The sequence below is a fragment of the Fonsecaea monophora genome (assembly GCF_001642475.1).
Source record: "Fonsecaea monophora strain CBS 269.37 chromosome Unknown Scaff43, whole genome shotgun sequence".
NCBI lineage: Eukaryota > Fungi > Ascomycota > Eurotiomycetes > Chaetothyriales > Herpotrichiellaceae > Fonsecaea > Fonsecaea monophora.
Genome location: NW_019173974.1, coordinates 105,684 through 129,879, shown reverse-complemented (window position 1 = coordinate 129,879; position 24,196 = coordinate 105,684). Strand labels below are relative to the sequence as shown.

The 24,196-nt window shown below is 52.0% G+C and overlaps 9 protein-coding genes across 9 annotated transcripts; 6 read left to right on the top strand and 3 right to left on the bottom strand.

Annotated features, from left to right (window-relative positions):
• Nucleotides 1-896: 896 nt before the first annotated feature.
• Nucleotides 897-1,914, top strand: AYO21_06302 (hypothetical protein; the record flags this gene model as incomplete). The annotated part of the gene is made up of 2 exons (XM_022656263.1): nucleotides 897-916; nucleotides 975-1,914. The coding sequence occupies 2 exons, from the start codon at nucleotides 897-899 to the stop codon at nucleotides 1,912-1,914; spliced, it is 960 nt and encodes a 319-aa protein (XP_022511426.1).
• Nucleotides 1,915-2,662: 748 nt separating this feature from the next.
• On the top strand, nucleotides 2,663-3,616 carry AYO21_06301 (hypothetical protein; the record flags this gene model as incomplete). The annotated part of the gene is made up of 1 exon (XM_022656262.1): nucleotides 2,663-3,616. The coding sequence occupies one exon, from the start codon at nucleotides 2,663-2,665 to the stop codon at nucleotides 3,614-3,616; it is 954 nt and encodes a 317-aa protein (XP_022511425.1).
• A 425-nt stretch (nucleotides 3,617-4,041) lies between these two features.
• On the top strand, nucleotides 4,042-7,056 carry AYO21_06300 (hypothetical protein; the record flags this gene model as incomplete). Its single annotated transcript, XM_022656261.1, has 1 exon — nucleotides 4,042-7,056. The coding sequence occupies one exon, from the start codon at nucleotides 4,042-4,044 to the stop codon at nucleotides 7,054-7,056; it is 3,015 nt and encodes a 1,004-aa protein (XP_022511424.1).
• Nucleotides 7,057-7,077: 21 nt separating this feature from the next.
• Nucleotides 7,078-7,707, bottom strand: AYO21_06299 (3-hydroxyanthranilate 3,4-dioxygenase; the record flags this gene model as incomplete). Its single annotated transcript, XM_022656260.1, has 3 exons — nucleotides 7,078-7,097; nucleotides 7,154-7,620; nucleotides 7,679-7,707. 3 exons carry the CDS (start codon nucleotides 7,705-7,707, stop codon nucleotides 7,078-7,080), a joined length of 516 nt encoding a protein of 171 aa, XP_022511423.1.
• Nucleotides 7,708-8,168: 461 nt separating this feature from the next.
• On the top strand, nucleotides 8,169-9,392 carry AYO21_06298 (hypothetical protein; the record flags this gene model as incomplete). The annotated part of the gene is made up of 1 exon (XM_022656259.1): nucleotides 8,169-9,392. One exon carries the CDS (start codon nucleotides 8,169-8,171, stop codon nucleotides 9,390-9,392), a length of 1,224 nt encoding a protein of 407 aa, XP_022511422.1.
• Nucleotides 9,393-9,864: 472 nt separating this feature from the next.
• On the bottom strand, nucleotides 9,865-13,262 carry AYO21_06297 (hypothetical protein; the record flags this gene model as incomplete). Its single annotated transcript, XM_022656258.1, has 5 exons — nucleotides 9,865-10,354; nucleotides 10,417-11,939; nucleotides 12,008-12,423; nucleotides 12,720-12,897; nucleotides 12,954-13,262. The coding sequence occupies 5 exons, from the start codon at nucleotides 13,260-13,262 to the stop codon at nucleotides 9,865-9,867; spliced, it is 2,916 nt and encodes a 971-aa protein (XP_022511421.1).
• A 1,914-nt stretch (nucleotides 13,263-15,176) lies between these two features.
• On the top strand, nucleotides 15,177-16,809 carry AYO21_06296 (hypothetical protein; the record flags this gene model as incomplete). Its single annotated transcript, XM_022656257.1, has 3 exons — nucleotides 15,177-15,590; nucleotides 15,666-16,218; nucleotides 16,328-16,809. The coding sequence occupies 3 exons, from the start codon at nucleotides 15,177-15,179 to the stop codon at nucleotides 16,807-16,809; spliced, it is 1,449 nt and encodes a 482-aa protein (XP_022511420.1).
• Nucleotides 16,810-18,809: 2,000 nt separating this feature from the next.
• AYO21_06295 (hypothetical protein) lies at nucleotides 18,810-20,866 on the top strand (the record flags this gene model as incomplete). Its single annotated transcript, XM_022656256.1, has 5 exons — nucleotides 18,810-18,978; nucleotides 19,030-19,522; nucleotides 19,578-19,938; nucleotides 19,992-20,211; nucleotides 20,262-20,866. The coding sequence occupies 5 exons, from the start codon at nucleotides 18,810-18,812 to the stop codon at nucleotides 20,864-20,866; spliced, it is 1,848 nt and encodes a 615-aa protein (XP_022511419.1).
• A 1,318-nt stretch (nucleotides 20,867-22,184) lies between these two features.
• Nucleotides 22,185-23,648, bottom strand: AYO21_06294 (hypothetical protein; the record flags this gene model as incomplete). The annotated part of the gene is made up of 2 exons (XM_022656255.1): nucleotides 22,185-23,459; nucleotides 23,529-23,648. The coding sequence occupies 2 exons, from the start codon at nucleotides 23,646-23,648 to the stop codon at nucleotides 22,185-22,187; spliced, it is 1,395 nt and encodes a 464-aa protein (XP_022511418.1).
• Nucleotides 23,649-24,196: the final 548 nt, after the last annotated feature.

The following is a 24,196-nucleotide window of genomic DNA, read 5'->3' as shown; positions in this document are numbered from 1 at the left end:
CTCTTTATACATTCTATAGCGATGGTGATAAAAGCTCGGCATTTGTCGGTAGAAAGTCCGTTTAACAAGGTTTGTCGTTCTTGCAAAATCGAATGTGAAGGACTCCTCACGTCATTTATTGCGTTCTGGCGCCAGTTTGTTAAGAGGATTCAAGCCTAGCCAATCGAAAACTCCCTGTCTTTTATCTCATGATGGAGTTGATTGACTTCATCTCCGCTAAGCCCGTCGTAATCGATATCGTCTCTCCACAAACCACGCCCTTTGAGCGCTTTCTGGGTCCAATTCGGATATAACTGAGCTTGCGCCCTGGGGTTATCTTGAGTTGCTAGCCAGACCATCCTTCGCAAACCCCGTCGGTATTGCTCTGCCTGCGCGGGCATAACATCAGGAAGTGTCTTGAGCTGATCTACGATCTGGTTGGGCGAAAGATTGCGAAGGTCGCGATATGATGTATAACCAAGTTGGATCAAGAGATTGGCTGTTTTTGGAGTGATGGCTAAGTCATGTTGAAGCTGTTGCTGCGTATCCATGTTATGCTGAATGTCCAACGTCTTATCTCCCGAGGCGGTGGGTGAATGACACAAATCATGTTGTGGCGCGAGGGGGAAACTGCATTCCCTCTTCGGTAACCTCTTTGGCAGGCCCTGTTGGCAAATTAATTCGTAGCGAGTATTGTCAGTTGGTGTGGGTGGCGCTTGGGAGAGGCAGAGAGGCAGCGGCGGGGGAGGGGGAAGGTGGAAAGGCTGTGGAGACCCTGTTGCCACCCACCCACACCCCAACCGATGAACTTTACTCTACTGTACCTCGTAAGGCTAGCAGGCAGGGCAGGCTAGATACTCGTCATCGCTAACTCGACTCTCTTCACGAAAACCAACCGCCCCAAAGTCATCAGCATCATGGGCAATGACGGAGGAAGGTGAGTTGAGTCTCCATAGTCGTGAGATATCGATGTACAATGTACTGACCGTTGATAGCATCCCAACACGGCGTGAACTCGTCAAGGAAGCGGCGCGGAATCCAACTGCCACCGAACTCAAAGACAAGCAAAAAGAGCACCTTGCTCATCGTTGGTCTACCTGCCCAGTCTCCCGCAAACCCCTCGTCAAGCCTATCGTTTCAGATTACTCAGGCGATCTCTACAATAAGGACGCCATTATTCAGTTTCTGCTCCCTGCCGAAGCCAGCTCTGTGGACAAACAAGAGTACGAGAAATTTATTCAAGGTCGGATCAACAGCCTCAAGGATGTAGTCGAAGTGCAATTTGAAGCAGAACACGATGAGAAAACCAAGTCAGACCGATGGATCTGCCCTGTGACATCTAAAGAACTGGGCCCCAATACCAAAGCAGTCTACCTCGTTCCCTGTGGTCATGCATTTTCACAAGAGGCCATCAAAGAGATGAAGAGCGAGGGAAAATGTGTCCAGTGTGGCACTCCATATGAGGAAAGGGATGTTATCCCCATACTTCCAAGCACTGAGCAAGACAAAACGCGCGTGATCGAGCGGATCGAGGCCCTGAGGTCTCTGGGACTCTCGCACTCTCTGAAAAAGGCCAATGGGGTAAAGAAGCGGAAGGCAAATGGTCACAGTAAATCAGACCAAGTGCAGCAAGCCTCGGAAAAGCAAGCAACGGGGACCAATGGGCAGGAGAAATCAACATCGTCCAGCACCTCCCTCCCTGCGACAAGCCAGGCAGGGAACTCGACAACAAATCTGCCAAATGGGATTAAGAATGCTGCAACCGCCAGTCTTACCGCCCGAGTCATGGAAGAGGAAGCAGCTAGGAAGAAGAGAAGGCGTGAGAACGAAAATATCAGCTCCTTGTACTCTAAGAAATCAGACGAAAAGAGTCGAAGGGACGCCGATTTCATGACCCGAGGGTTTTCGATCCCTGCGAATGCCCGACACAAATAGTCCTGTAGACGTTGGACGGAAGGACACCTGAAGCCTCCAATCCGCTTACAAGGACATGTCTTGAGCTCCAGAAAACCGACATCCTTGTTAGGCTGTGTTGACAATACCTCTGAGCACTCAACAAGGCCCTGGACCCTATCAACGCGCCCGTGGGGAGTGTCCCATGAATCAGCAATCATAATCAAACACCAGCAGCTGGTCGAGCAACAACATGCAGATACTTGTACAAGTTGGCTTATCCAAATGTACCCGTGTCCATGGGCCATGCCGAATTCGGCCAGTCGAGGCTGGCTTACTCTCCCCTGTGGCTTATTGGCTCACGTCCGAACCGTGACCGGACTATTCCACCGCAGAGTGTGATTATTTGGGGATAGTCATGTTGGCTCTAACTAAAGGTATGCAGCCTTGCTCTGATGTTTGTGCTCTGACCTACTGTCCGTGGAGCCGTTGGTCATTGGTGTTTCTCACCGCGACCGGTTCTAGATGTTGCAGGCATCTCACGATGTCCGATGTAACAACATCCCTCTTTTCAAATGTCTCCAGCTTACTGCATATACTGGGCGGCAACAATATTGTTCCACCAATACGGCGGCTCGAGTATAAAGCAGAGCACATCCTCACGAAATACCTAGAGTGTTTGATACAAAACAGTCCTCCCAGTATACCCACCGCAAAAGGTACGACGTGATCTGCCACCGACTAGGAAGAAGACTCTCAAGCGTTTCAACCTTAAAAACTTAAACGCACCATGTCGAGGTTTCCTTCCTTCACCAAAACATGGCATCACTCGCCTTACGCTGCCATCGATCCTCTGGAGCCTTCTCTATCGGCTCACGGAAAGGCTGTTTTCATTACTGGCGGTGCAACTGGAATTGGCAAAGCAACAGCTATCGCCTTTGCAGTGGCCAAGGTACGCGCTGTCGTTATCACAGGGCGGACCAAATCCACACTTGACGGGGCGAAGGTCGAGATTGAGGAAGCAGCCAAGGCTAGAGGTAGCGTCGACTTCCAGTGCCTTGTATTCCAAGCCGACGTGGCATCTGCAGAGGCCATGGATAATGCTTTTTCCCAGTCCGTTAAAAAGTTGGGCCGAATTGATGTTCTCATCTCCAACGCAGGGTATCTGGATCGTCACTCTCTCCTTGCGGAATCAGAGCTTGAAGACTATTGGCAATGCTTCGAGACGAACGTCAAAGGCGCTCTCGTTGTCATCAAAGCATTCTTAAAGACCCGTCCACCAGCACAAGTGCCCTCGGTGGGACCACACGACTCGTCAGCTTCCAAGCCCGTCATCATCAATATCTCGACTGGTGCTGCACACCTGCCTCCACCACTGATACCTACATTCTCCGCCTACGCCGCCTCGAAACTTGCAGCTCTGCACATCTTTTGCTTCCTCCAAGCCGAGCATCCCGATGACCTCGTCGTGTTCAACCTACAGCCTGGTGAAATCCCGACCGCAATGGCAAGAAAAGGACAGCGAGACATGGCGAAGGATGATGTGCGGTTACCAGCGTCCTGGTGCATTTGGGCTGCCGCTAAAGCTGAGACTGATGCGAAGTTCCTCACAGGAAGGTTAATTTGGGCCAATTGGGATGTTGAGGAGTTGTGTGAGAAGAGGGAGGAGGTCGAAAGAGGGGGTCTCTTGAAAATGGAGTTAAAGGGCTGGGGTGAAGAGTTTGTAGAGAGATATGTCGATTGACGCGATGCTGCATGACAGAGGCCAATGGACGAGAGCGACATTATGAGATCGAAGAAATGACTCAAACGAACCCCATATGTAAACAGCCATGAAGGCATGTCTACGGACCTACACCCACATCCTTTGTTTCATCATGTCTGCAGTAAATTTCAATTATTCTCTCGCTGAATATCTGGTTCACCCAACTTACTTTTGCTCACCTTTACAAGCTGCGAATAAGGCCAATTGCTCTCTCAAAGACTGGACGCATGAACATATACAGATTCCATCCATTGAATCAGTATTGCAGCCACGGAGTGCTTTTCATCTCTTTGCATCGTTCTTCCTCCATGAAGCTTCCTAAAAGCGGCGTTTATTCCGCTCAGCAATTTACGCGTCGAGCGCGTTGACCTCAATCATCTTTTGACCACATCCAGAGTGACCCAATGCGACCATTCATTCAATCACTCCATGGCCGAGACCTCCGATTGCTAGAGAGCATCAGTCGTCCCCGGACCCTCCTCACGGGCCATAAGCAGCACCGAGAAACCGTAAAGCCTACCTTCCAACCATGGCTCGCTCGAGGCCAACAGAGGGGGGCAAAATCGGTGTCAAGGAAGAAAGTGAAAGAACTACAACAGGGCACGATCCAGGCTGAACCCCTACCTGACTTGCCTGCCGATGATGAGCCCCAGTACCCGACGGTCCTCAAGGGTGCGAGATCTAACATGGCCAAATTTGACAACTGCGTCCTCCTCACCCGAGTCGGCAATTTCTACGAGTTGTACTTTGAACAGGCGGAAGAATATGGGCCTCTCCTCAATCTCAAAGTCGGCCACAAGCAGACCAAGCTTGGACCTGTCGCAATGGCGGGATTTCCCTTTTTCCAGTTGGACAGGTTCTTGAAAATGCTTGTCCAAGATCTCAACAAATATGTGGCCATATGTGAAGAATTCCTGGTCCAGGTCTCTGGCAAGGTTAAATCCGGTGGTCTCAAACACGATCGTCGGGTGGCACGAGTGATAACCCCGGGTACGTTGATTGACGAGAAGTTCCTGGATCCGTACGAATACAACTTCCTGCTATCGATTACCCCGGAGCCTGTCATGATCGAGCAAAGCAATGGTGGTGTGGGAGCTCCAGAACCAGAGCCTGAGCAAAAGCTCGGTCTTGCTTGGTTGGACCTATCTACTGGCGACTTCTACACGCAGATCACAGGTCGTGGCTCATTGTCGTCAGCATTGACCAGAATTGATCCCCGGGAGATCATTCTGCCTTCTAACATTCCCGAAGAAATTCAAAATGAGGTGCAGAATATAGTCGGCCGAGACCATCGACTACTCACGTTGCATGAGACAGATAGTGATTTTATATCCATGACCGAATGGAATGAAATGCTCGAATCTCCCGTGCCTGCAAACGCAGATGAGAGTTTCAGCGTGGCAGAAAAGCATGCTGGTCACCGACTTCTAGACTATGTTCGCCATCGGCTGCAGGGCTTACAGCTTCGTTTGCAGCCTCCACGTCAACGGGAAATAGAGGCTATCCTGAACATTGACCGCAACAGTCTCAGAGGCCTGGAGATCTTGGAAACCGCCCGAGACGGCCTTGGAAAGGGGAGTTTGTTTCATGCTGTCAAGAGGACCTCAACTAAAAGTGGTGCACGCCTTCTACGAGACCGTCTCACATCCCCGTCGGCCTCGCTTGGTGAAATTAATGATCGGCTTGATTTGGTCACAGTCTTCGTTGAAAACCAGGAATTTGCGGAGTCGTTGATCTTCCGACTTCGAAGAACATTCGATGTCCAACGCATCGTTCAGAAATTTGCGCTGAACAAAGGAGATGCGGATGACATGTTGTCATTAGCAAGCGCCATAACCGAAACCGTCGCGACGAATGATCTTCTGCAGTCGTTGGAACAGGACTTGAACCTGGCAGAAACCAACGGGATGAACCAAGCACATGTGGTGCTTCCTCTCCGGAAGCTTCTGCAGCGTTTTGAGCTGCAAGGTCCAGCTGAGCTCCAGGCTCGGATCTCTTCGGCTATTGACGAACAAGGCCTCATGCAGAAGCATCGGCTTGAAGAAGACGAAGCAGCAAGTGTTGCGGCCATGGCACATGATGTCGTATTGCAAAGTGGTCCAGAGGAATTGGATTTATTGCCCAAGGCAGTCAAAGCCCGCAGCAAATTGGAGGATCAAAAGAAGGACGAGATCGAACTTGAAGAGCCCTGGATAATGCGTCGCGATGCTAGTGAGACGCTGCATCGATTCCACGAAGACCTGGACTCGCTCCAGACAGAGAAAGTTCACCTAGCGAACAGGCTGCGAGAGGAACTCTCAGCGCCGACGTTGATGCTGAAGTCCACACCTGGCCTCGGCCACATTTGCCATATTCGCAGTGCCACAGGCTTTGATCGAGAGAAATTGGATTCAATCCATGCCAAGATGGTCTCATCCTCCAAGAGTACTCGTTCCTTCTATCTGGGCGACTGGACTCGGTTGGGCCGCCGGATTGACCAAGCGATTCTAAACATCCGCGAGGAAGAGAAGCGAATCTTTGCAACGCTGAGGGAGCTTGTCATCAAGAACCTGGTAACACTGAGGCGCAATGCGGCAATAATGGACGAACTAGATGTTGCATGCGGCTTTGCCCTCCTCGCGAGGGAGCAATCGTGGGTTCGACCTCTCCTCAACAACGGTACAGAGCACAAAATCATCGGGGGCCGGCATCCTACAGTCAAAGCAGGGCTAGAAGAGCAAGGTAGATATTTTGTCAGCAACAATCTCGTCCTTGACCACAAGGAGCGAATGTGGCTAGTGACAGGACCCAACATGGGTGGGAAGAGTACGTTTCTCCGGCAGAATGCTCTGCTTACATTACTTGCTCAGGCCGGCTCGTACGTGCCAGCCGTCCACGCTGAGATCGGGCTTGTGGACCAGATCTTCAGTCGGATAGGGGCTGCGGATGACTTGTTTCGAGACCAATCTACCTTTATGGTGGAGATGCTAGAGACAGCAGCGATTCTGAAGCACGCCACTCCCAAGTCATTTGTGATCATGGACGAGGTAGGGCGAGGCACGACCCCGGAAGACGGAACTGCCGTTGGATATGCGAGCTTGTATCACCTCTATCACATCAACAAATGCCGAACACTCTTCGCGACCCATTTTCATGGCCTGGCAGATATGACACGAAAATGGTCCAAACTGGGCTGCTATTGTACTGATGTGCTGGAGGATGAACATGGCTCGTTCATGTTCCTGCACCGATTGAAGAGGGGCATCAATAGACAGTCTCATGCGTTGAAGGTTGCAAAGCTGGCCGGACTGCCTCCAGCAGCAATCAAAGTTGCAGAAGATGTTCTCAAACAGATTGCCGCGGAAAGTAAGATACAGGGACAATCTGCAGCAGATGCTGTAGAAGAAAAGGAAAAGTCATTGATGGTTGGGACCGGATGACCACCCGTGTCACTTGCTCATTCATCTGGGAATCTCGGAGGCTGTTGAATCTCACCTGGTGCTGGTTTCGACGTCGCAACCGTGCCACAATTCTTACACGTCCGGGCGTCCATATCGTTCTCAAACGCCAACACTCCTTCCTTGATCTGGGTGCCCAGGTCCGTGAGGTGAAAGCTCGCCTCATGAACAATATTATGGCAACTCTTGCAATACCATCTTAGCGTGTCAACTGAGTCCTCTGGCCGCGGCTGTTCCAGTACAACGCCCACGGTGTCTGCAAATCGGACAGGGTTGTGCGGAGTATTGGGAGGAAGGAGGAACATTGAGTTCTCGTGAATGGGTATGTCGACAGGCGTGTGTGGTGTGGTTGAGGTGTCCATGGTCTTCAGCAGCATGGAGCCCTTATGCTGGTAAAAGAACTCGGGCGTGGTGTTGATGTGGTAGTCTGTTCGAGCATTCGGGCCACCGACAACCATAACTGTCAGGCCACCAGTAGAGGACGAGGGCGCATAGACACAGTAGTTGTTGATGGGCGGCTTGAGCAGGTGCGAGTTATCTTTGAGCCTGAGAAACCGTCAGCGAGAAGCCGTACCACATAGAACTGCTCAATTGTTCTCGGTACCATTTGGGCAGATTTAACGCGGCGGCCATGGTGGAGTGGCTTCTGGAGTGGCACTGGGTCAGTTTGAGAGGGAATTGACGTGCACACAGCCGTGTAGCAGCGAAGAGCCTGAACTGTGTATGACCAACTGGGATATATCTAGGCGCACTCCTGGCTGCCTTCATCGAATGCGGCTATGTTCCTGACTTACTAATGTACGCAGCAGAGGACTGCGGCCCGCGAATATACAGTAGCAGTGAGTAGGTCTTGGGAAAAAGTCAAATGCTGATCGAAGCCGACGGTTAACGTCAGAGGCAAAAAGCAGCGGGAGAATTCAGATCGAGTCCAACTGCGGAGAAAATTTTGGTGTGCTGCGGAGAAGCGGCCTGTTGGACTTTTTTTCCTGATGAATGTTTAGAGAAAGTCCATTCTCAAGCGCAGACACATGAAACTGGCGCACTCACAAAAAACATGAGCTGACCCTGGATCTTTCGACTCTCCTATACCAAAAATGTCGACCTCACAACCTCCCCTCCGATTCTCCTCCCACAAATCCCTGACTTCGCGCTTGATCCTCTCTACGTTGCTTGGTCGTCCCATCCGTATCGATCAAATCCGTCCTAATTCACCCACCAACCCAGGGCTGGGGCCACACGAAATCTCCTTCTTGAGACTCCTCGAAGCAGTCACGAATGGCTCACACATTGAAATCTCGTACACAGGCACGGTGCTGTTGTACAAACCCGGGTTGATCACTGGGTCGGCGCCGGGCAGCGGAGCGGACGGCGTCTCGGGCGTGTTGAGACACGAGATCCCTGCCACGAACACACGAGGACTGGCCTACTTTTTGATTCCGATATGCCTGCTGGCGCCCTTCAGCAAGGCCAAGTTCAACATCTTGTTCACTGGTCCCGGCGTGATCACGAGTTCGACCCCGGAAACGTGGGGGGATGTGAGCGTGGACTCCGTCAGAACAGCAATTCTGCCCCTCTACGCGAAGCTTGGCATTGAGAGAGACATTGAGCTGAGGATTCTAAAACGGTCCAATCCTGGCCCCAGGGGCATGGGCGGCGCGGGAGAAGTACAGTTGGTGTTCGGCCACCAAGTGCGGCTGCCCAAGACTTTACATATGCTCAATCCAGGGAGAGTGAAGCGGATCAGAGGCGTGGCTTATTCGACAGGCGTGAGTGGACAGAACAATGCAAGAATGATCGAGGCAGCGAGGGGCGTGTTGAACCAGTTTGCAGGCGACATTTATATCTTTTCGGACGTCAGCAGTGCCACTCTGGTGCCTGCACCGACAAAAGACAACCCAAATGCCAAAAAGAAGGTTGGGCTCGGGTTTGGCCTGTCGCTGGTGGCTGAGACTTCGTCCGGATGTTTGTACTCTGCAGACTCAGCGAGCCCTCCCGAGGGAGGAAAACCGCCTGAGGATATTGGACGGATGAGCGCATTCCAGCTCCTCGAGAGCATCGAGCGAGGAGGATGTGTGAGTCTGGAGGCTGTCGACACCGTTTTCACCCTGATGACCATGGGCTCTGAGGATGTCGGCAGAATACAGGTGGGGCGAGATGTACTGGCCAACGAGCATACGATTCAATTAGCAAGAGATCTGAGTGCATTTGGCTCGGCAGGGTGGGGAATTCGAGATGTCGAAGGTGAGAAGGGAGAGGGACAGCTCTTGGTCAGTGTTGTGGGCAGAGGAGTGGGCAACGTAGGGCGGAAGATTGGTTGAAGACATGGTATCCATAGTGCCAACTGGGCGCTTGACCTCCGATTTAAGCACGATCAGATCCTCTAGGTATGCGACGTCCTTCAGAGAAGACAAGATTCGCTACAGCTTCGCAAACCGACAGAACGCAGCATCGGCCTCCAGACCACCTGCCACCAGGGTCCCGGTTCTTATGACGAAGTTACAGCTGGGAGGCGCCAGATATTCCTCTGATCGAGATGTGCGACGTCAGCACGGCGTCGAAAGTGCGCATTGCTGGCGAGGTGATAGAAGGATGCCAGCGACGGACTCGATAGCTCAACACGGCGTCCAAGTCCCCACGCTTAGTAATATAGCAGCCATGGTCAGCAAAAGCACGGACATGTCGACCAGTCATTCATCAGCCCGCGACAAAGCCAGACACAGAACCACAGTTATATCAACACGCCGGCGAGGAGCGTGAGTGTTACGACACCCTGTTCGAAAAAAGAAGCTGCTACTCCAAACCGTGTTCAGATAGTACGGAAACAATTGCGTCCTGATGATTCATCCGTGCCCAATCCATGGCGGTCCTCCCTTTCGAATCCCGCAAATCCGCCCTGACCTCGCTCTCGCCCAAAAGCAGTCCTACGCTACGCACGTTGCCGTTTGCCGCGGCGTATGACAACGGCGATCGGCCTTCGGCGCTTGTCGCATTCTTGTCCAAGTGCGGCAGACTCAACAGGTACTCGACAATCTGCGTAAACCCCTCAGTGGCCGCCCAATCCAGCAAGGAACGACCGCCGGCTCGACTTCTCTGATTGACGTCCGCTTTGCCCTTTTCGACAAGGATTCGGATAGCTTCGAGATACCCAGGTCGGTCCATGGCCCAGGCTAGAGGCGGCCAACCGTCTTTGTCCTGGGAGTTGGCGCCTGTAGGGTATTTCTTGACGAGGTATACAAGGACACACTGTCCGTGATGGTCGGGGTCCTTTGTCGCTCCGGAGCTGTTGGCTGTCCACGAGATGGCGTTCGACCGTTGGCATCCTCTTTGGCAATAGACACTTACGCGTGGAACAAGCGCCTTACGATGAGGAGTGTGGCTTTCTCGGCCGCATATGACATGGCATTTCGGCCGTACTTGTCGCACACATGCATATCTAATAACGACTTCCTCAGCAACCTTGCCACCGCGAATACATTGCTTGACATGGAAGCGTGGATCAGGGCGCTGCGGCCGTCTCTATCACGCGAGTTGATGTTGGTGCGGTCGTCTCGCAATAGTTCTTTCAGACATTGGTCGGAGCCGTAACAGCACGCTTGGATGAGGGCCGTGTGTCCTGACGCATCGGTCTGATTCACGTCAATGGATGCATGCTGAAGCAGCCTGACCAATATTTCGACATGGCTATGGGCCGCTGCGAGGGCAAGGGGTGGTAGAGTTCTCAGACCGGAATGATTGGGATCAGCATCGTCCGTGCCGAGTAACACTTCGCAGGCCTCAGCGTGTCCGCTTTGAATGGCGATAGCCAACGCTGATCTATCACGATCTGCGTCGAGAAGAGGTGCCTTGTACTCGAGTAAGACGTTGATGGACTGGACATGACCGCGGGACGACGCCCAATATAGTGCAGATTGAAGCTTGTTGCCTTGCCTTGGAGGTCCACGGGTCGATAAGAGCGTCTGTAAGATTGTTAGGAAATTGAACAGTGCCGCGAGGACCAGAGCGTCAACTTCAGATTGACCAGGCATCGCAGTAGGTGAATGGTTGGCTTTGTACTTGTACCATCTAGAGAGTCGCGGTGACCCGCAGGACAGCAGCTTGATTGCATCTTGTTGTGTAGAAGCATCAGCGAGGTAGTCGGCCTTGGTGTCATGATAATCCCAGTACCGCGTGGCATAATCGTAACTCGGGTAGCGACCGCTGAGATGTGACAAGACGTCGTCTGAGATGGTGTTTTCATCTCGCAGGAAGGCGATATCCTCAATGCTGAACAGTTCCGTCCAAGGTGCGTCCTGGTCGTGGTCGGCTTGGCCTCTCGAAGAACAGGCAGAGGTGGGACTGGACGGGGACATCTCTGGTGAAAGTCTCTCTTCGTCGGGTGCATCGGGGCCATCCGCCTCTTGCAGAAGGGTTTCGATGCAAGCTTTCGCCAGAAGCGAATGCGCCGTGTCGAGATCCACACCGTGAGTCTTGTGAAGACGGTCGGGTTCAGATTGGAGGGCCAAGAGATATCCCTTTACCGTCGAGTGGATGAATTGGACCTTTCCATCGGGAAACTTGATCAGAGGCCCTAGAACGCGATGAAGGCTATTCTGCACCAATGCCCCATCGATGGGAGAAATAGACGCGGTCGACTGCTGATGGTGCAGTGTCGCGAAGACGTCGACTTCAGATGGCGTCAACGGTCTCGCACATGCTACCAGCAGTTGCAGATAACACCTCAATCGTGGCAATTGGCTTTCCGATATCAGTGGAAGATGCTTCGTGTACGAATCCTTTAAGATACCCTTTGTACATCGGCATCGCGGTAGTTCAAGCAAGTCCTGCTTAACGTCCTCCAGCACGACGCTCAGCCAGAGAAACGAGTTCTGGCCAGAGAAGGAAGAGTCCGCTTCAACTGCTCGCCGAGGGCCTCGGAGCAGATGGCGTTGTCAACCAGATCTTCCACTTTGTAGTCGACGAACCGTTGAAGGTCCTCCACCGAACTCTCGGGACGCTTCTCCATATCAATGTAGAAACGGGGGAGGCTTTCATGCCCAATTTTCCAAGCTCGGCTGACGAGGGGCTGTCCGCTGATGATGAGCTTGATTCTTTTGCACCACGTCTCGCCGCCATCCAGGCTCCTGGGTTGTATCATATTGATTAACTTAGCTAGGAACAGTAATCGTGACTTCTCCTCACATTCATCCAAGGCATCAATGACAATGTACAGACGAGCGCACGAGATGACTCGCACAGTCATTTCGAATACGTGCCAGAGAGTCTCGAAGGATGGCACATATTCATGTCTTCCCGAGCTGTAAGCCACCTTGATCTGACGGACCACGTCTTTCTTGACCGACAGGATTTGCCCTGTGAGTACTCTCAGAAGAGACCGTCTCTCAGCTCTCGGACAAGGAAGTTGGTAAGCACAGTGTTGCCACACCCTGCATCGCCTGTCAACCACAGAACAGCTGGCTTAGGTTCGGCCCGCCAATCGCGATATTCTTCAGTGGAGACGGACCAGACACAAGTACCGTGCAAGGGCTCATCAATAGAAACATCAGGTTGTCGGCTTAATGTCGCCATGTATCTACTTTCCAATTCTGTGAAAGCTTTCATGTGCACTTTAGCCTCTCCCTCAGCACTGGCTAGGAATATTGACGTACAATGATACGAGGTGTCTAGCATCATCTGCTTCACAGCATAGACTATGGCTCGCGCCAGTGGTTCGTAACCAGAATCATTCCTTGACGAGAAGCGGCACATGGTCATGTGATCGGCTTGGATAGAGATCTCGATTTCCTCCGGTAGTCGAAGAATGGCAGATTGTTTTTCAACGACCTCCTGATTTTCTCAGCACACAATATGAAAAGATTTCAGCAGCCTCGAAATGGACTCACCAGTTTAGAACAACCAGGAGGTATCACTCTTTCGTAGCACGAAATAATGGTCATGGCAGCGGCTCTTCGTTTGAATGATTGGTTGACCTCATCGAGCTTTGCCGAATCTCGCGACAACATGCTGATCAGATCGAGCCTCATCAAAGCAGTAAAATTCGAGGTGAAGGAGAGACCCAACCACAAATTGGTAAATGTTGCCAGGGGAGCCGACGCTGCCGCAACCTGACTTCCTCTATGTGGCGTACCCATAAACACAATCAACCGGGTGGCGCGCAAAACATCGGCAAAATAGTCAAACTCGTGTGCCATGATCATTGCCTACGGCTACATCCTGTCAGCTCTGATACTTCATATCCAAAGATTTGGTGGTACCTGTTTCACTATTGTTCCTCCAAGGCTGTGACAGATGAAAATGATTGGCTGGGCTGGCCACTAACGGGGCGCTTTCCTTTGATTTGCTGGATGAACCTTTTAATCGCGTTATAAAACCCATCAGTAAGGCTAGCAGAAATCCATACAATACAGACCGTGCCATCATATTCCAAGGATACAATCCCCTTTGGAGCAAAACTGCGTTCAGCCTGATCATCTTCAAACAGGTATCTAGTGTGGCACTTAGATACTTGCTTGACCCGGCCTCGGGCATTGAGCGACGGGCCGGGAGACCCACAAACTTTTGCATGATCCAATAGATAAAGCGTTTGGGGTTGTCCAGCCAGGCTGTTTCGAGACGAGGTACTCTGTGCTTCAGGTATGAGGACGAGTGGAGGAGAACGCCCTGGCTTTGAGAGCGGCCCAGCACGCGCCCAGTTAATTCTCTACCCCACTAGCGCGCCATCTTCGGTATCACGTGACATTGCGATGCACCGAGCTGCGACGCAAGCCATGTCGTATGGAGGGTCACGCTAGATTAAGTGTATTATCGATATAGTAGTTCCAATACACTTTTTACAAGTTCTTTCACCTGAGTGCAAGTAACACTTGGCCATCTGGCCGCCCAGCCGCCTGGGCTCGCGCCGAGATGTTGGCGCCCGATGCAGTAGCCAATAGGAGAAAGTACATCGGAAGAAATCAAGGCGAAATCCCGTGACTCGGCCTTCCCGGGACGCCCGGATGCTGGCGACAAGGCTTCGGAGCTTGTGAAAAAGCTTTGGATCCTTTAGCTCTGCATAATGACACAACCAGGTCTCTGGCATAACCTCCGAGAGGATGACCTTGTGTAATACAATCCGGTCATGAGAAAAGGACGAGAGAGCAGTGTTGGAGAATGTCACCACCGTCCTTTTGTTCAGAGTCCCTACCTACACCTGGACTTGTAGTGTATGGATCCACCACTCTCTTAGACTTGCCAGATATGTACCTCGTATACCTCGTAGAGATACGCATAAGGGAGCGGGGCAGAAGAAAGGCGGGAGGAAAGAGGAGTTGAACAAAAAAGAATCAATGACGACTCCCTGTACTACATATGGTCCCTTCATTATGCTCGCACAGAGTGATACTTGCACAAGCTATTTATTGCCGCAAACTCAACTGCGGAGCAAGTGACGGACGAATCCAAAAATTAACCCATCAGCACATCCAACATAAGATGCATAGAGCTGCCGGAACTCGGATGTGTGCCTGATTACTTGATGCAGGCAAGCCTTGTCACAATTCCAGCCGATCTCCACCGCTCTCTCGGCCTTGTCAACTGTCCATTCGCTCCTTGTCATCTTTTGTTTGTGGTCCGCAATGGAATCTGCTGACCTATACTCTGGCTTGCAGCCAGTAGAGCTCTACTATTCCGTTCCAGACAGAACACGAACCGTTGACTAAACCGGCTCTTGGAAACTCTGATCGCTAGCCAGAGCCACTGTGATACCTAGAATGGGCCTTACCTTACTCAGACCAAGTGATGGCACTGGCGGGCCTTTTCCCTATGCAGAGGCAAGGCGGTGGCTGGCATATACCCTTTGCTGCCCTGCTCTTTTCTTCTGGTATCCGGCCCGCCCGTGAGGTGCTTCTCCTGTTCCCTGTCCATACATATGCGCTGCTGTCCCGCATCTCTGACAGTGGGAGATTCTTCTGGCCATTTTCCTGAACAGCTAACGTCATCGTTCTGGACTGCCTCGGTTTGCTCTGACGGAGTGGAAAGATCAGGCAGAGACTAGGATCGAAGAATACGGCGGCGAACGCACATTCGAAGCCCAGATATCCGCACGAAGACGAAGGGAAGATCTCGCAATGGGCGCAGGCGCATTCCTCGAGCCTCTGGCCGTGGTCGTCCTCCTTTTTGGTGGTGCTTGGATCAACCGAGCGCCGGATTCCCTTTCGTCCTCACGGAGCCCTCTCACCTTCTCGGTCGAAGAAGATGACCACGACGTCCCTGACCTTCCCCTCGCTCGCGCGGTCGACAGCGGCGCAGATGCGGACATTGAAAATCTACACATATCCCGATCGAAGAGATCTCTGAGTCCATCCCTGTTACCAAGTCAAGAGGACAAATGGCGGGAGCGCGAGCTGAAGATACCTGTCTTGGGATACCGATGGGTGGTTCAGACACCGAATACAGCAATGTTCAGACATAGACTACTCAGCAGAATATTGCACAAGTTTCCATTCTTGGTCGAAGCCTGGTACTGGGCTCTGATATACTGGGTCAGTCTAAACATACGGCAGACGGCCCCGTCCCCCACCAGGAGACTTGTGTTCTGACAGACTCGTGGTAAATAGGTCTACCAGCTCGGCCGAGCATTCACTGCCCTCAGCTTGGTTGAAGGAACGGTGAACGTTGCGCGCCGACATGCGCTGCAAGTCATCGAACTCGAACAGCGACTGCACATCTTCTGGGAACTTCCTGTCCAGAAATTCTTCATGTCCTACCCGCACTTGATGATGTCAATCAACTGGCTGTACAGCTTTATCCACATTCCTGGCACCATCTCCTTCTTGGTGTGGTTGTACTACTATACCATCACTAGGAACCGGCTGATTCAACGTCGTGCGGCTGCTCAGTCAATCGGCAAAAGAGGCGACGCCGTACCGGTGGGGTCACCTTCAGGACCATGGCTCTACGAGGCGCGCCGAAGGACAATGGCAGTTTGCAATTTGCTTGCCTTCATCGTTTTCACGCTCTGGCCGTGCATGCCACCTCGGTTGCTGAGTGATCCGGAATATGATGGACCCCAGGCTGAAATTTCCAAGAGCTTCGGGTTTGTTGATACTGTGCATGGTAAAGAAGGCGCAAGCTCGGTGTGGACGCAGAATCGGTTCTGTAATCAATATGGTGAGTATGAGCTCTCTCCGATGTTCTCTCGGGATTCCCTCCTGGAGCGCATTGGTAGCGGAGTAAGCGGTCAAAAGTCATGTATGCTAATAGTTCTACTTTTGAACAGCGGCAATGCCCTCCCTGCACTTTGGCTATTCCCTCTTGATCGGCGTCACCATCATGACGATCCCCTTGGCCCCCGAGAAATCGCAGCCCTGGAAGATCGTTCATCTTCCCATCTTCAACAACTCTCACCCCAACCTTGCGCCTCACATTCGGCTGCCGAGCACGCGGCGGATGCTCTGCCTTGCCATCGGCTTCTTGTACCCCTTTTCCATTCTGACGGCCATCGTCGCGACAGCGAACCATTTCATCCTCGATGCGGTGGCGGGCTCCATCGTGTGCTGCCTGGGTTGGAAGTTCAATGATGTGCTCTTAAACCTGCTGGTGCTGGAAGATTGGTTTCTCTGGTGCTTGAGGATTCACAAGCCTGTCCAGGTACCGCTGGAGGCTGAGAGGCAAGCGAAATCATCAACAGGACTTGGGATCAACAGAGAGACTGGAGGCTGGGAGCCGGAGAAGAGGCCTGTTGTGGCGAATGCTGCTTGAGGTCGATCTCGACTCCCGCACTGGGACTACGGAATGCTTTGCGACATTGGATGGCCACGATAATACGAGTCTTACGAAACCAGTTTGGCAGCCGACCTCCACGCCCTATCAATTTATTGGGGGAAGGGCCTTAATAGGCAAGAAAATCGATCCCAGGTGTGCCGCTCGTCGAAGTTATTGCCTCGACCTATCTTCTCCATTCGAGACCACGAATAGACCACAGACCAGGCCTGCATGTCTACAGTAATGCTACCACGAGCATCATTTGGATTGGTTGTATATAGAATCTTGTCACCCTTCCCTCTTTCCTTTTAATCACGAGGCGTTGAACGATGCGACGATATGACGACGAAACGGGCTGGATATCTGCATCGCGTCCAGATTGCTGTATATAAGACTTGGGAGTCGTATGTAATATGTTAATAGACGAATTGAGGACAGAGCAAAGTGAGAGACATGTCTGCCATCATGAATTGAGATTGGGAGTGGGCCATGGATCTTACAGTACAAGACTTCAACCCCCGTTGTTAGGACATCAGCTACGGATCTACTGTACGACGACCACATATCACACAGATATCCTTGGTAGACACCAGTTTGTTTGTGGAAAGGGTGTTTGTGTTAATAGGGGAAACGAGTCGAAATGAATGGAAATGTGCAAGATGACATAATACACCGAGCATGGCCAGGCGCAACTCAGCCGACATCCGATTCAGCAGTAGGCTATATACTTCACCCTACACGTTGTATTATGCACTATTGCGTCACCGTAATGGCTCTCTGGCATTCGTCTCCTGCCACCCTGCCTCTCTGCCAATGTCGCTGTTTATGGACTCTGTTTGAATTGACCTATGTCGCTGCTCTAGAGCTGTCAGAACTCAAAGATATACCTCAAGAAATGCCTACACAATGACCAGGTGAACCAGGGCCGATCTCAAAACCGTCCTCAGGGATACCTTCCCATTTGGTGCTGGCACCCGACATCGATCTGTGATCTGAAGCTGCACTTTACATTGGCCGCCAGTCACCCACGGACCGGCCGGTGGGCGTGCGCTTTTTTATCCCCAGCCACTTTACTTTTGTATTGACGGGTGAATGAACAAGAAAGATACAAGGTGCAATTGATCACAAGCTTCCTCATCTGCCTTGAATCACGACGCAACACCACCACCACCATCAACACCGGCCAGCGTTCCTCAAACCTGAGACCGGTCCCTTAGGAAGCAGTTCTCAACTTTCCCCGTGTCTGACGCGCATATTGACCTCCTTATTCCCCGCTCCGTTGGAATTCATCGGAGCTCGATCTCCAAGACCAGCAATTTCGATCACAGATTGTGCTGGTAAAAAACGTTGGTGAGTGCTTCCATTGTTCATTCCCAACGGATCGGATCAATGTTTTGAGGAGAACAAAGAGGACGACGACACAGCACGGGTTACCTAGCGGGCGCAAGACGCCGGCGATTACCAGCCGAGTTCCTTTTGCACAGAATCAGAGGGCAGCTCCCCCGAAGGGCCTTGGCGGCAGGGGTGCCTGTGATTGGCTGCAAGGCAGTTGCAGTGGCTTTTCTCTTTGCATTGCTTTGGGGCATTTCAATTCCCTTCTCCATCATTGTCGCAGTCGCAGTCCTCACTCTCTTATCCCATCGCGACCACTCGCACACTACCATCCCAACCTTTGTCGCATCGATATCATCGTCCTTATCCTTCATCCATCCAGAGTCGCCTGGTCTGTGGTTCTCCCCTTGTTTGCTGTGGTCGGCCGGCTCATCTTGTTGGATCCGGGCTTTGCCAGCTACTTCGTGCTGTCGCGTCCCTCCTATTCCCAGCGCACAACACTCTGCTCCTTACATTCACAAGGCAATCGGTCTTGCACTAAGCAGCATTTCTTCAAGTACATAATTACTGATATCTTCTTCCGACAGGTCAAGACCTTTCCTCGCCTGCGCGCTCACCAACGCGTCACTTCTCTCCACTTCCTCCCTCACTGAACTCCGTCCAACATGGCTTCTGAGGAGACGGCTCCAATGACAGAGGTCCCTGTTAAAGTGCCGCAACCTGCTGATGGAGCTCCTCCGTCGATAGCTGAGCCTGCTTCAGGGACCGTCGCGGAGATGTCGGGAGCTCTTCCCGCTGAGAAATCAACTGAGACAGACCCGGTTCAAGCGACAGGTACTCTTCATGCTTTCATGCCTCAGAAAACTTGCTGATCTTGATGCACAGATAGCGCGACAGCAAATGGCCCTGTAGAGGATGCAGCGGCGCCGCCTCAGGAGACACAAGAATCAGTGGCTGAGTCTGCGACCGGCGCAACTGCTGCTGAAGAAAGGGACACTGAGACTAAGGAGACGGATGACGCAGAGGCCGCTCAACCAGAGACAAACGGCGCAACCCCTGCCGACAAGAAGTCTTCGTCGCGGAGAAAGTCATCCACTGTCGCTGAACACAAGGGGAAGAAGCTCAACAAGAAGAAGTCCATGTCTAAAATCACTCATCTCGATGCCCAACCAGGCGACTACTATCTTGCCAGGCTTAAAGGGTATCCCCCTTGGCCGTCAATCATCGCAGATGAAGATATGCTTCCTGACATTATGATAAACACAAGACCTGTGACCACCAAGAAGGCCGACGGAACCTATAACGAAGCTTATGCAGACGGCGGCAAGAAAATGAGTGAACGAACATTCCCTATCATGTTTTTAGGCACGAATGAATTGTAAGCTGCTCCCTCTCATGGCTCTCATGGTTACAACAAAGCTGACACCCGACAGTGTGTGGATCCACAACACCGACCTAGCTCCATTGACGCCCGATGAGTGCAAGGATATCCCAGAAAAGGGCAAAGGCAAGGCTCTCCTCGCCGCATACAAGATCGCTGCCGAAGGCCACGACCTACAATACTTCAAGAACATGCTTGATGAGCACGCAGCAGCTTTGCAAGCTGAGATCGATGCGAAGGAGGCCCGAGAGGCCGAGAAAGTTGCCAAAGCTGAGAAGAAGAAACGCAAGAGCGAAGCCAAGGCCGAGGTCGAGGATGTCGACATGGAAGATGCTGATGTCGACGTTGAGCCCAAGAAATCTTCCAAAAAGCGTAAGAAGGAGGTCGACGAGGAGGAAGACGAAGACGAGAAGGTGAGCAGCAGTGGTATTTCCAACTGTTAGCCCTAGATTCTAACTATGGGTAGCCTGCGAAGACTCCGAAGACCACCAAGATCAAGCTGACCACCAGCAAGACACCCAAGACTGAAGAGAAGAAGCCCAAGGAGAAGGCAACCAAGGCTAGATCGGAGAAGAGGAAGTCTCGAGCCGCTCAAGAGGATGAAGAGATGGCAGACGCGGTCGAACCGGAGCCAGAGGAAAAGCCTCTGGACCCAGTCGAGGCACGCAAGGCCCGTGAGAAAGAAGGTAAGCATTTCACTATTCTGAGTGTTTGCACTCGAGCTAATCCAGCCCAGTGCTCTTCCTCCGCCACAAGCTGCAGAAAGGGTTCTTGTCCAGAGACCAGGCTCCTCAAGAAGATGAGATGCCAATGATGGCTACGTATATCAAAAAGCTCGAAGGCTACGCGGATTTGGAAGTCAGCATCATTCGAACCACCAAGATCAACAAGGTTCTGAAAGCCTTGATCAAGCTCAACACCATTCCAAGAGATGAAGAGTTCCAGTTCCGAAAGCGCTCTGTAGATCTTTTGAGCCAGTGGAACAAGATTCTTGGTGCAGAGCCAGCGGATGGCGATGCTGCTGGCGACAAGGACACTGCCACGAACGGTGTCCACGACGAAAAATCCGAAGAAGCTCCCGAGGAAGACAAGAAAGAAGAGTCTTCTGCTCCTTCTGAAAAGCCTGCTGAGGCTGCTGAGGAGAAGCCAATAGCTGAGCCTGAGGCAGAAGAACCCGTGGCGGATGCGGAGCCAGAAAAAGCTGATGCTGAAGTGCCAAAGCCTGCAGAAGCCGAAGAACCAGCAAAGGCGAATGATGCGGCGCCTGAAACCGTGGAGAAGGCCCCAGAATCAGCAGCGGCTGCGACAGAGGCTGCTGACGTTGTCAAGGCTGCCGAGTGAACGCGCATACGAGACCTGCGATGTGACGATCTTGGAGGTTGCAGGATCATTGACATGTGAATTGCGATGTTTTCAGGCGTGCATGGGAGTTTTGGTAGGGGTCGTCCGTCATCACTGCTGATGCATCCTCACGGCCAGATATTGAGAGACGCTCGTGTGCACGTGGAGGGCCTAGAGATGTCCTCAACATTTGGTACGACACAGGGCAAGCAGGTATGGCAATGATCGAAATGGAGTCTTTACGCACATTGTGTCACGCTTCATGTCTCCAGAGGCCTTTTTGGGCGGGTGTGGGAGGAACAAATCATAGCTCAACCACACGATCGTGGCTCTTGGCCCTAGTGACTTCTTTACTCTTCTTGTATCCAGTCAGATTATTTAGGAAAGAAAGGCAACGCACTGGAGAGGTTTTGGCCTTTGTAGCTAGGGCACGAAAAGAAAATGCGAAATATTACAATGAAATCGGGTGCAAGGCACGACTTGGGAGAACTGTCGAGGCAGGGAACGCAATGCCGAGGCTCGTCTATGGTTCTGCGACGGGTCTGGATGCTTCGTGCCACGAAGGGGGAGAGAGATGAGAGGAGAGCGTGTGGAGGGTGAGAGATAATTTCGACCTCGACGACGCTTTCCAGGGAGGGCGAAATTGATATCCGTACTCGTACATGTAAATCAGATAAAGAAGACTTGACATAGACATGGGACACAGACGTGGACAAGCATGTGACGACGGACTCGAGAGCCTCGTGGCGCTCGAGATTGGAATTGATTAATATATGCACTCTCTTCCTGTTCCTCTCCCTCTACCCTGGCCATCTCTCTGTACCGAGTAAGTACCCCTACCCTCGCATGTCAAAAAGCAGATCTTAGGGCTCGCGGCCCAGAAGAACGAACGAAAGGGGGAGGTAGGTACATTTTACACATATACATGCATAGATACCCACTACATACCTGGGTATCAACATGGGTACATGCATGAGTACATACCTACATGGACAGGTACCTATAGACAGATATAGGAGTGCGAGGTATACATACATACAGAACGTTTAAAATACCTTGGGGAAATAAGTCATCGTTGTATTCGGCCGCCGAGCCCTCATATCATGCCATATCACAGACACAGGGAAGAGACAAGATCCAAACGCCCCGAGATCGAAGATATCCAAATAACGGAGCCAACCCAAAATTGCTCGATACCCTTGAGAACTTTTGGGGGGAGAAGCGAAACATCTAGGGCCGGGTATCCTTCCACAGCTTTGGAGACCACATCCGGAGGGTCAAATACCTAGCCAAAACAAAGAGACAAGTCTGTTCCGACTCACAGATCGCCGTCGCCCTCCGAGCCTCCCGTTTCGTCGTCTTCAGGCAACTCGCTCAGACACGTATCGATCAACGTCATCAGTTCATCCACGTCCGGTCGCTCCGCTGGTTCAACTTGTAGACATCGCCTCACGACTTCTCGAGCTGCCGGGTGTGGGTATATCCTCCCACCCGAGGCTGGCGCGGTCGCATTGGGTGACTTGTTTGCGTCACCATTCGCGGCGGTTGCGCCACTCTGGGATGACGCAGTATTCGAACGTGCCGGCGCAGATCCGACCTTGTTCTTGCCTTTTGAAAGATTTCCTTCATCAGGCCATCTCCAGTCGCCGCCCAACACGCAAATACTAAGACTGCCACCAGTCTCGTCGCTCCTAGCTTCAAAGGGCGATTTTCCCACAAGGCAAGCGTACATCGTGCACCCAAGACTCCAGATGTCAACTTTCGTGTCGATGACGGAGCCGGTTTTCACGTCGAAAAGTTCGGGGGCACGGTAGGGCATGGTACTGTGTTCAGCCGCCGTATCTTGTACGGCAATGGCCAGAGAGCGGGATGTGATGGGCGTTGGGCTCGGGGCGAGAGATCCCAGATCCATCAAGATCGGCGTCCTGCCATCGTCATCAATCATGATGTTGCCAGGTTTGATATCGCGATGAGCATAAGCCCGTGTATCACCCGGACTCTTGCCCTCCTGTGCGCGGATGACTTCATCCGAGGGCATGAGCGGTTCTTCCTGTTCTTCCGCCAAGTCTTCTTCGTTCTCCTGTGACGCCGTCATTGTTCTCTTGTTGGCGCGAGCTTTCCGTTTGGCAGCGTCGGCATCTTCACTTGCGGCTTCGTCGCGGATGGATTGGGCGGCGGTCCGTGATGGCGTGTTCCGCACGCGGTATTGGTGCATAGCTTTCAGTGCTTTGCAGATTCCAAGCATCAATTGCATGAGCCGTCGCTCACCGAAGCGGGTGTGGTTCACCAAGTTTGCGTTGATCATATCTTGCAGATTTCCTCTCCGGTAGTAAGGTAGGAGGATGTAGACGGTTTTACTAGCCCCGTTGGCCGTATCGGTCCCGATCCCAGATACTTTCGTGGTAGAATCGGTTTGCACAGCATGGTCGACAGCGTGGATTATATTAGGATGTGGTGCGAAGAGCGTATATGCTTCAACTTCCTTGAGCGCTTGGGAGACTGATTCTTGGCCGAAGGGACACCGGATCTTCTTGAGTGCATATAGAGCCGAGTCGGAGGTGTCTTGAACAAGGTAGACGTAGGAGAAGCCGCCCTAGACACAGGAGACATGGCGTCAGCATTGTGCATGGCTGAAATCTCCAGGTTCTCAGGAGGTACCCACCTCACCCAGTAGTCGAAGCATTCGAAAGCTTCTGTTATTGATCTTCAACTGCGGAGTGCTCGGAAAACAGCATATACAGCTCGATAGGGAATAGAATATATCTAGGAACGTGTTCGCCATGATGGGCGGTTGGGAGGGAAAGCAGGCGTAAGCCGGACCGTCAGTCAGGAGAGTGCTGGGAATCTGTTGGATAGACAAGGACGACAGCGACGATGAAGGTCGATGCGATTCGTGCAGGAATTAGACGGGAATACGATCAGATGAGAGACTTGGAAATGGGCCTGACATTCCTGTCGTTATTCCGAGTGTCGCATCTTGGTTAGAGGAAGAGTACGGGGTACAAGCAGAGGTGTTCAAGGAAGGACTCGTATGCATTAGACGCCCAGGCGCCGCATGCGCCGATGGTATGACCTGCGCCTCTGAAGGATATACTTGACCATATCATTTTGCAAGGCTGATAGGGCGGAGTATTTAGACACTCAATCCTCAGCCTTGTGGCCTACTTCCTTTTTGGGCAAAATATTTAGTTCCCTTTTCGATGGGCATGTGAAAGAACATCCGATGAACAGCTGCAATAAGAATGAGAATGATGGTATATATAATAATAATAATATCGCCCTATTCTGAGTCAGAGGCAAAAGAAAGTAAGGGGGAGTAAGTGGGTGTGC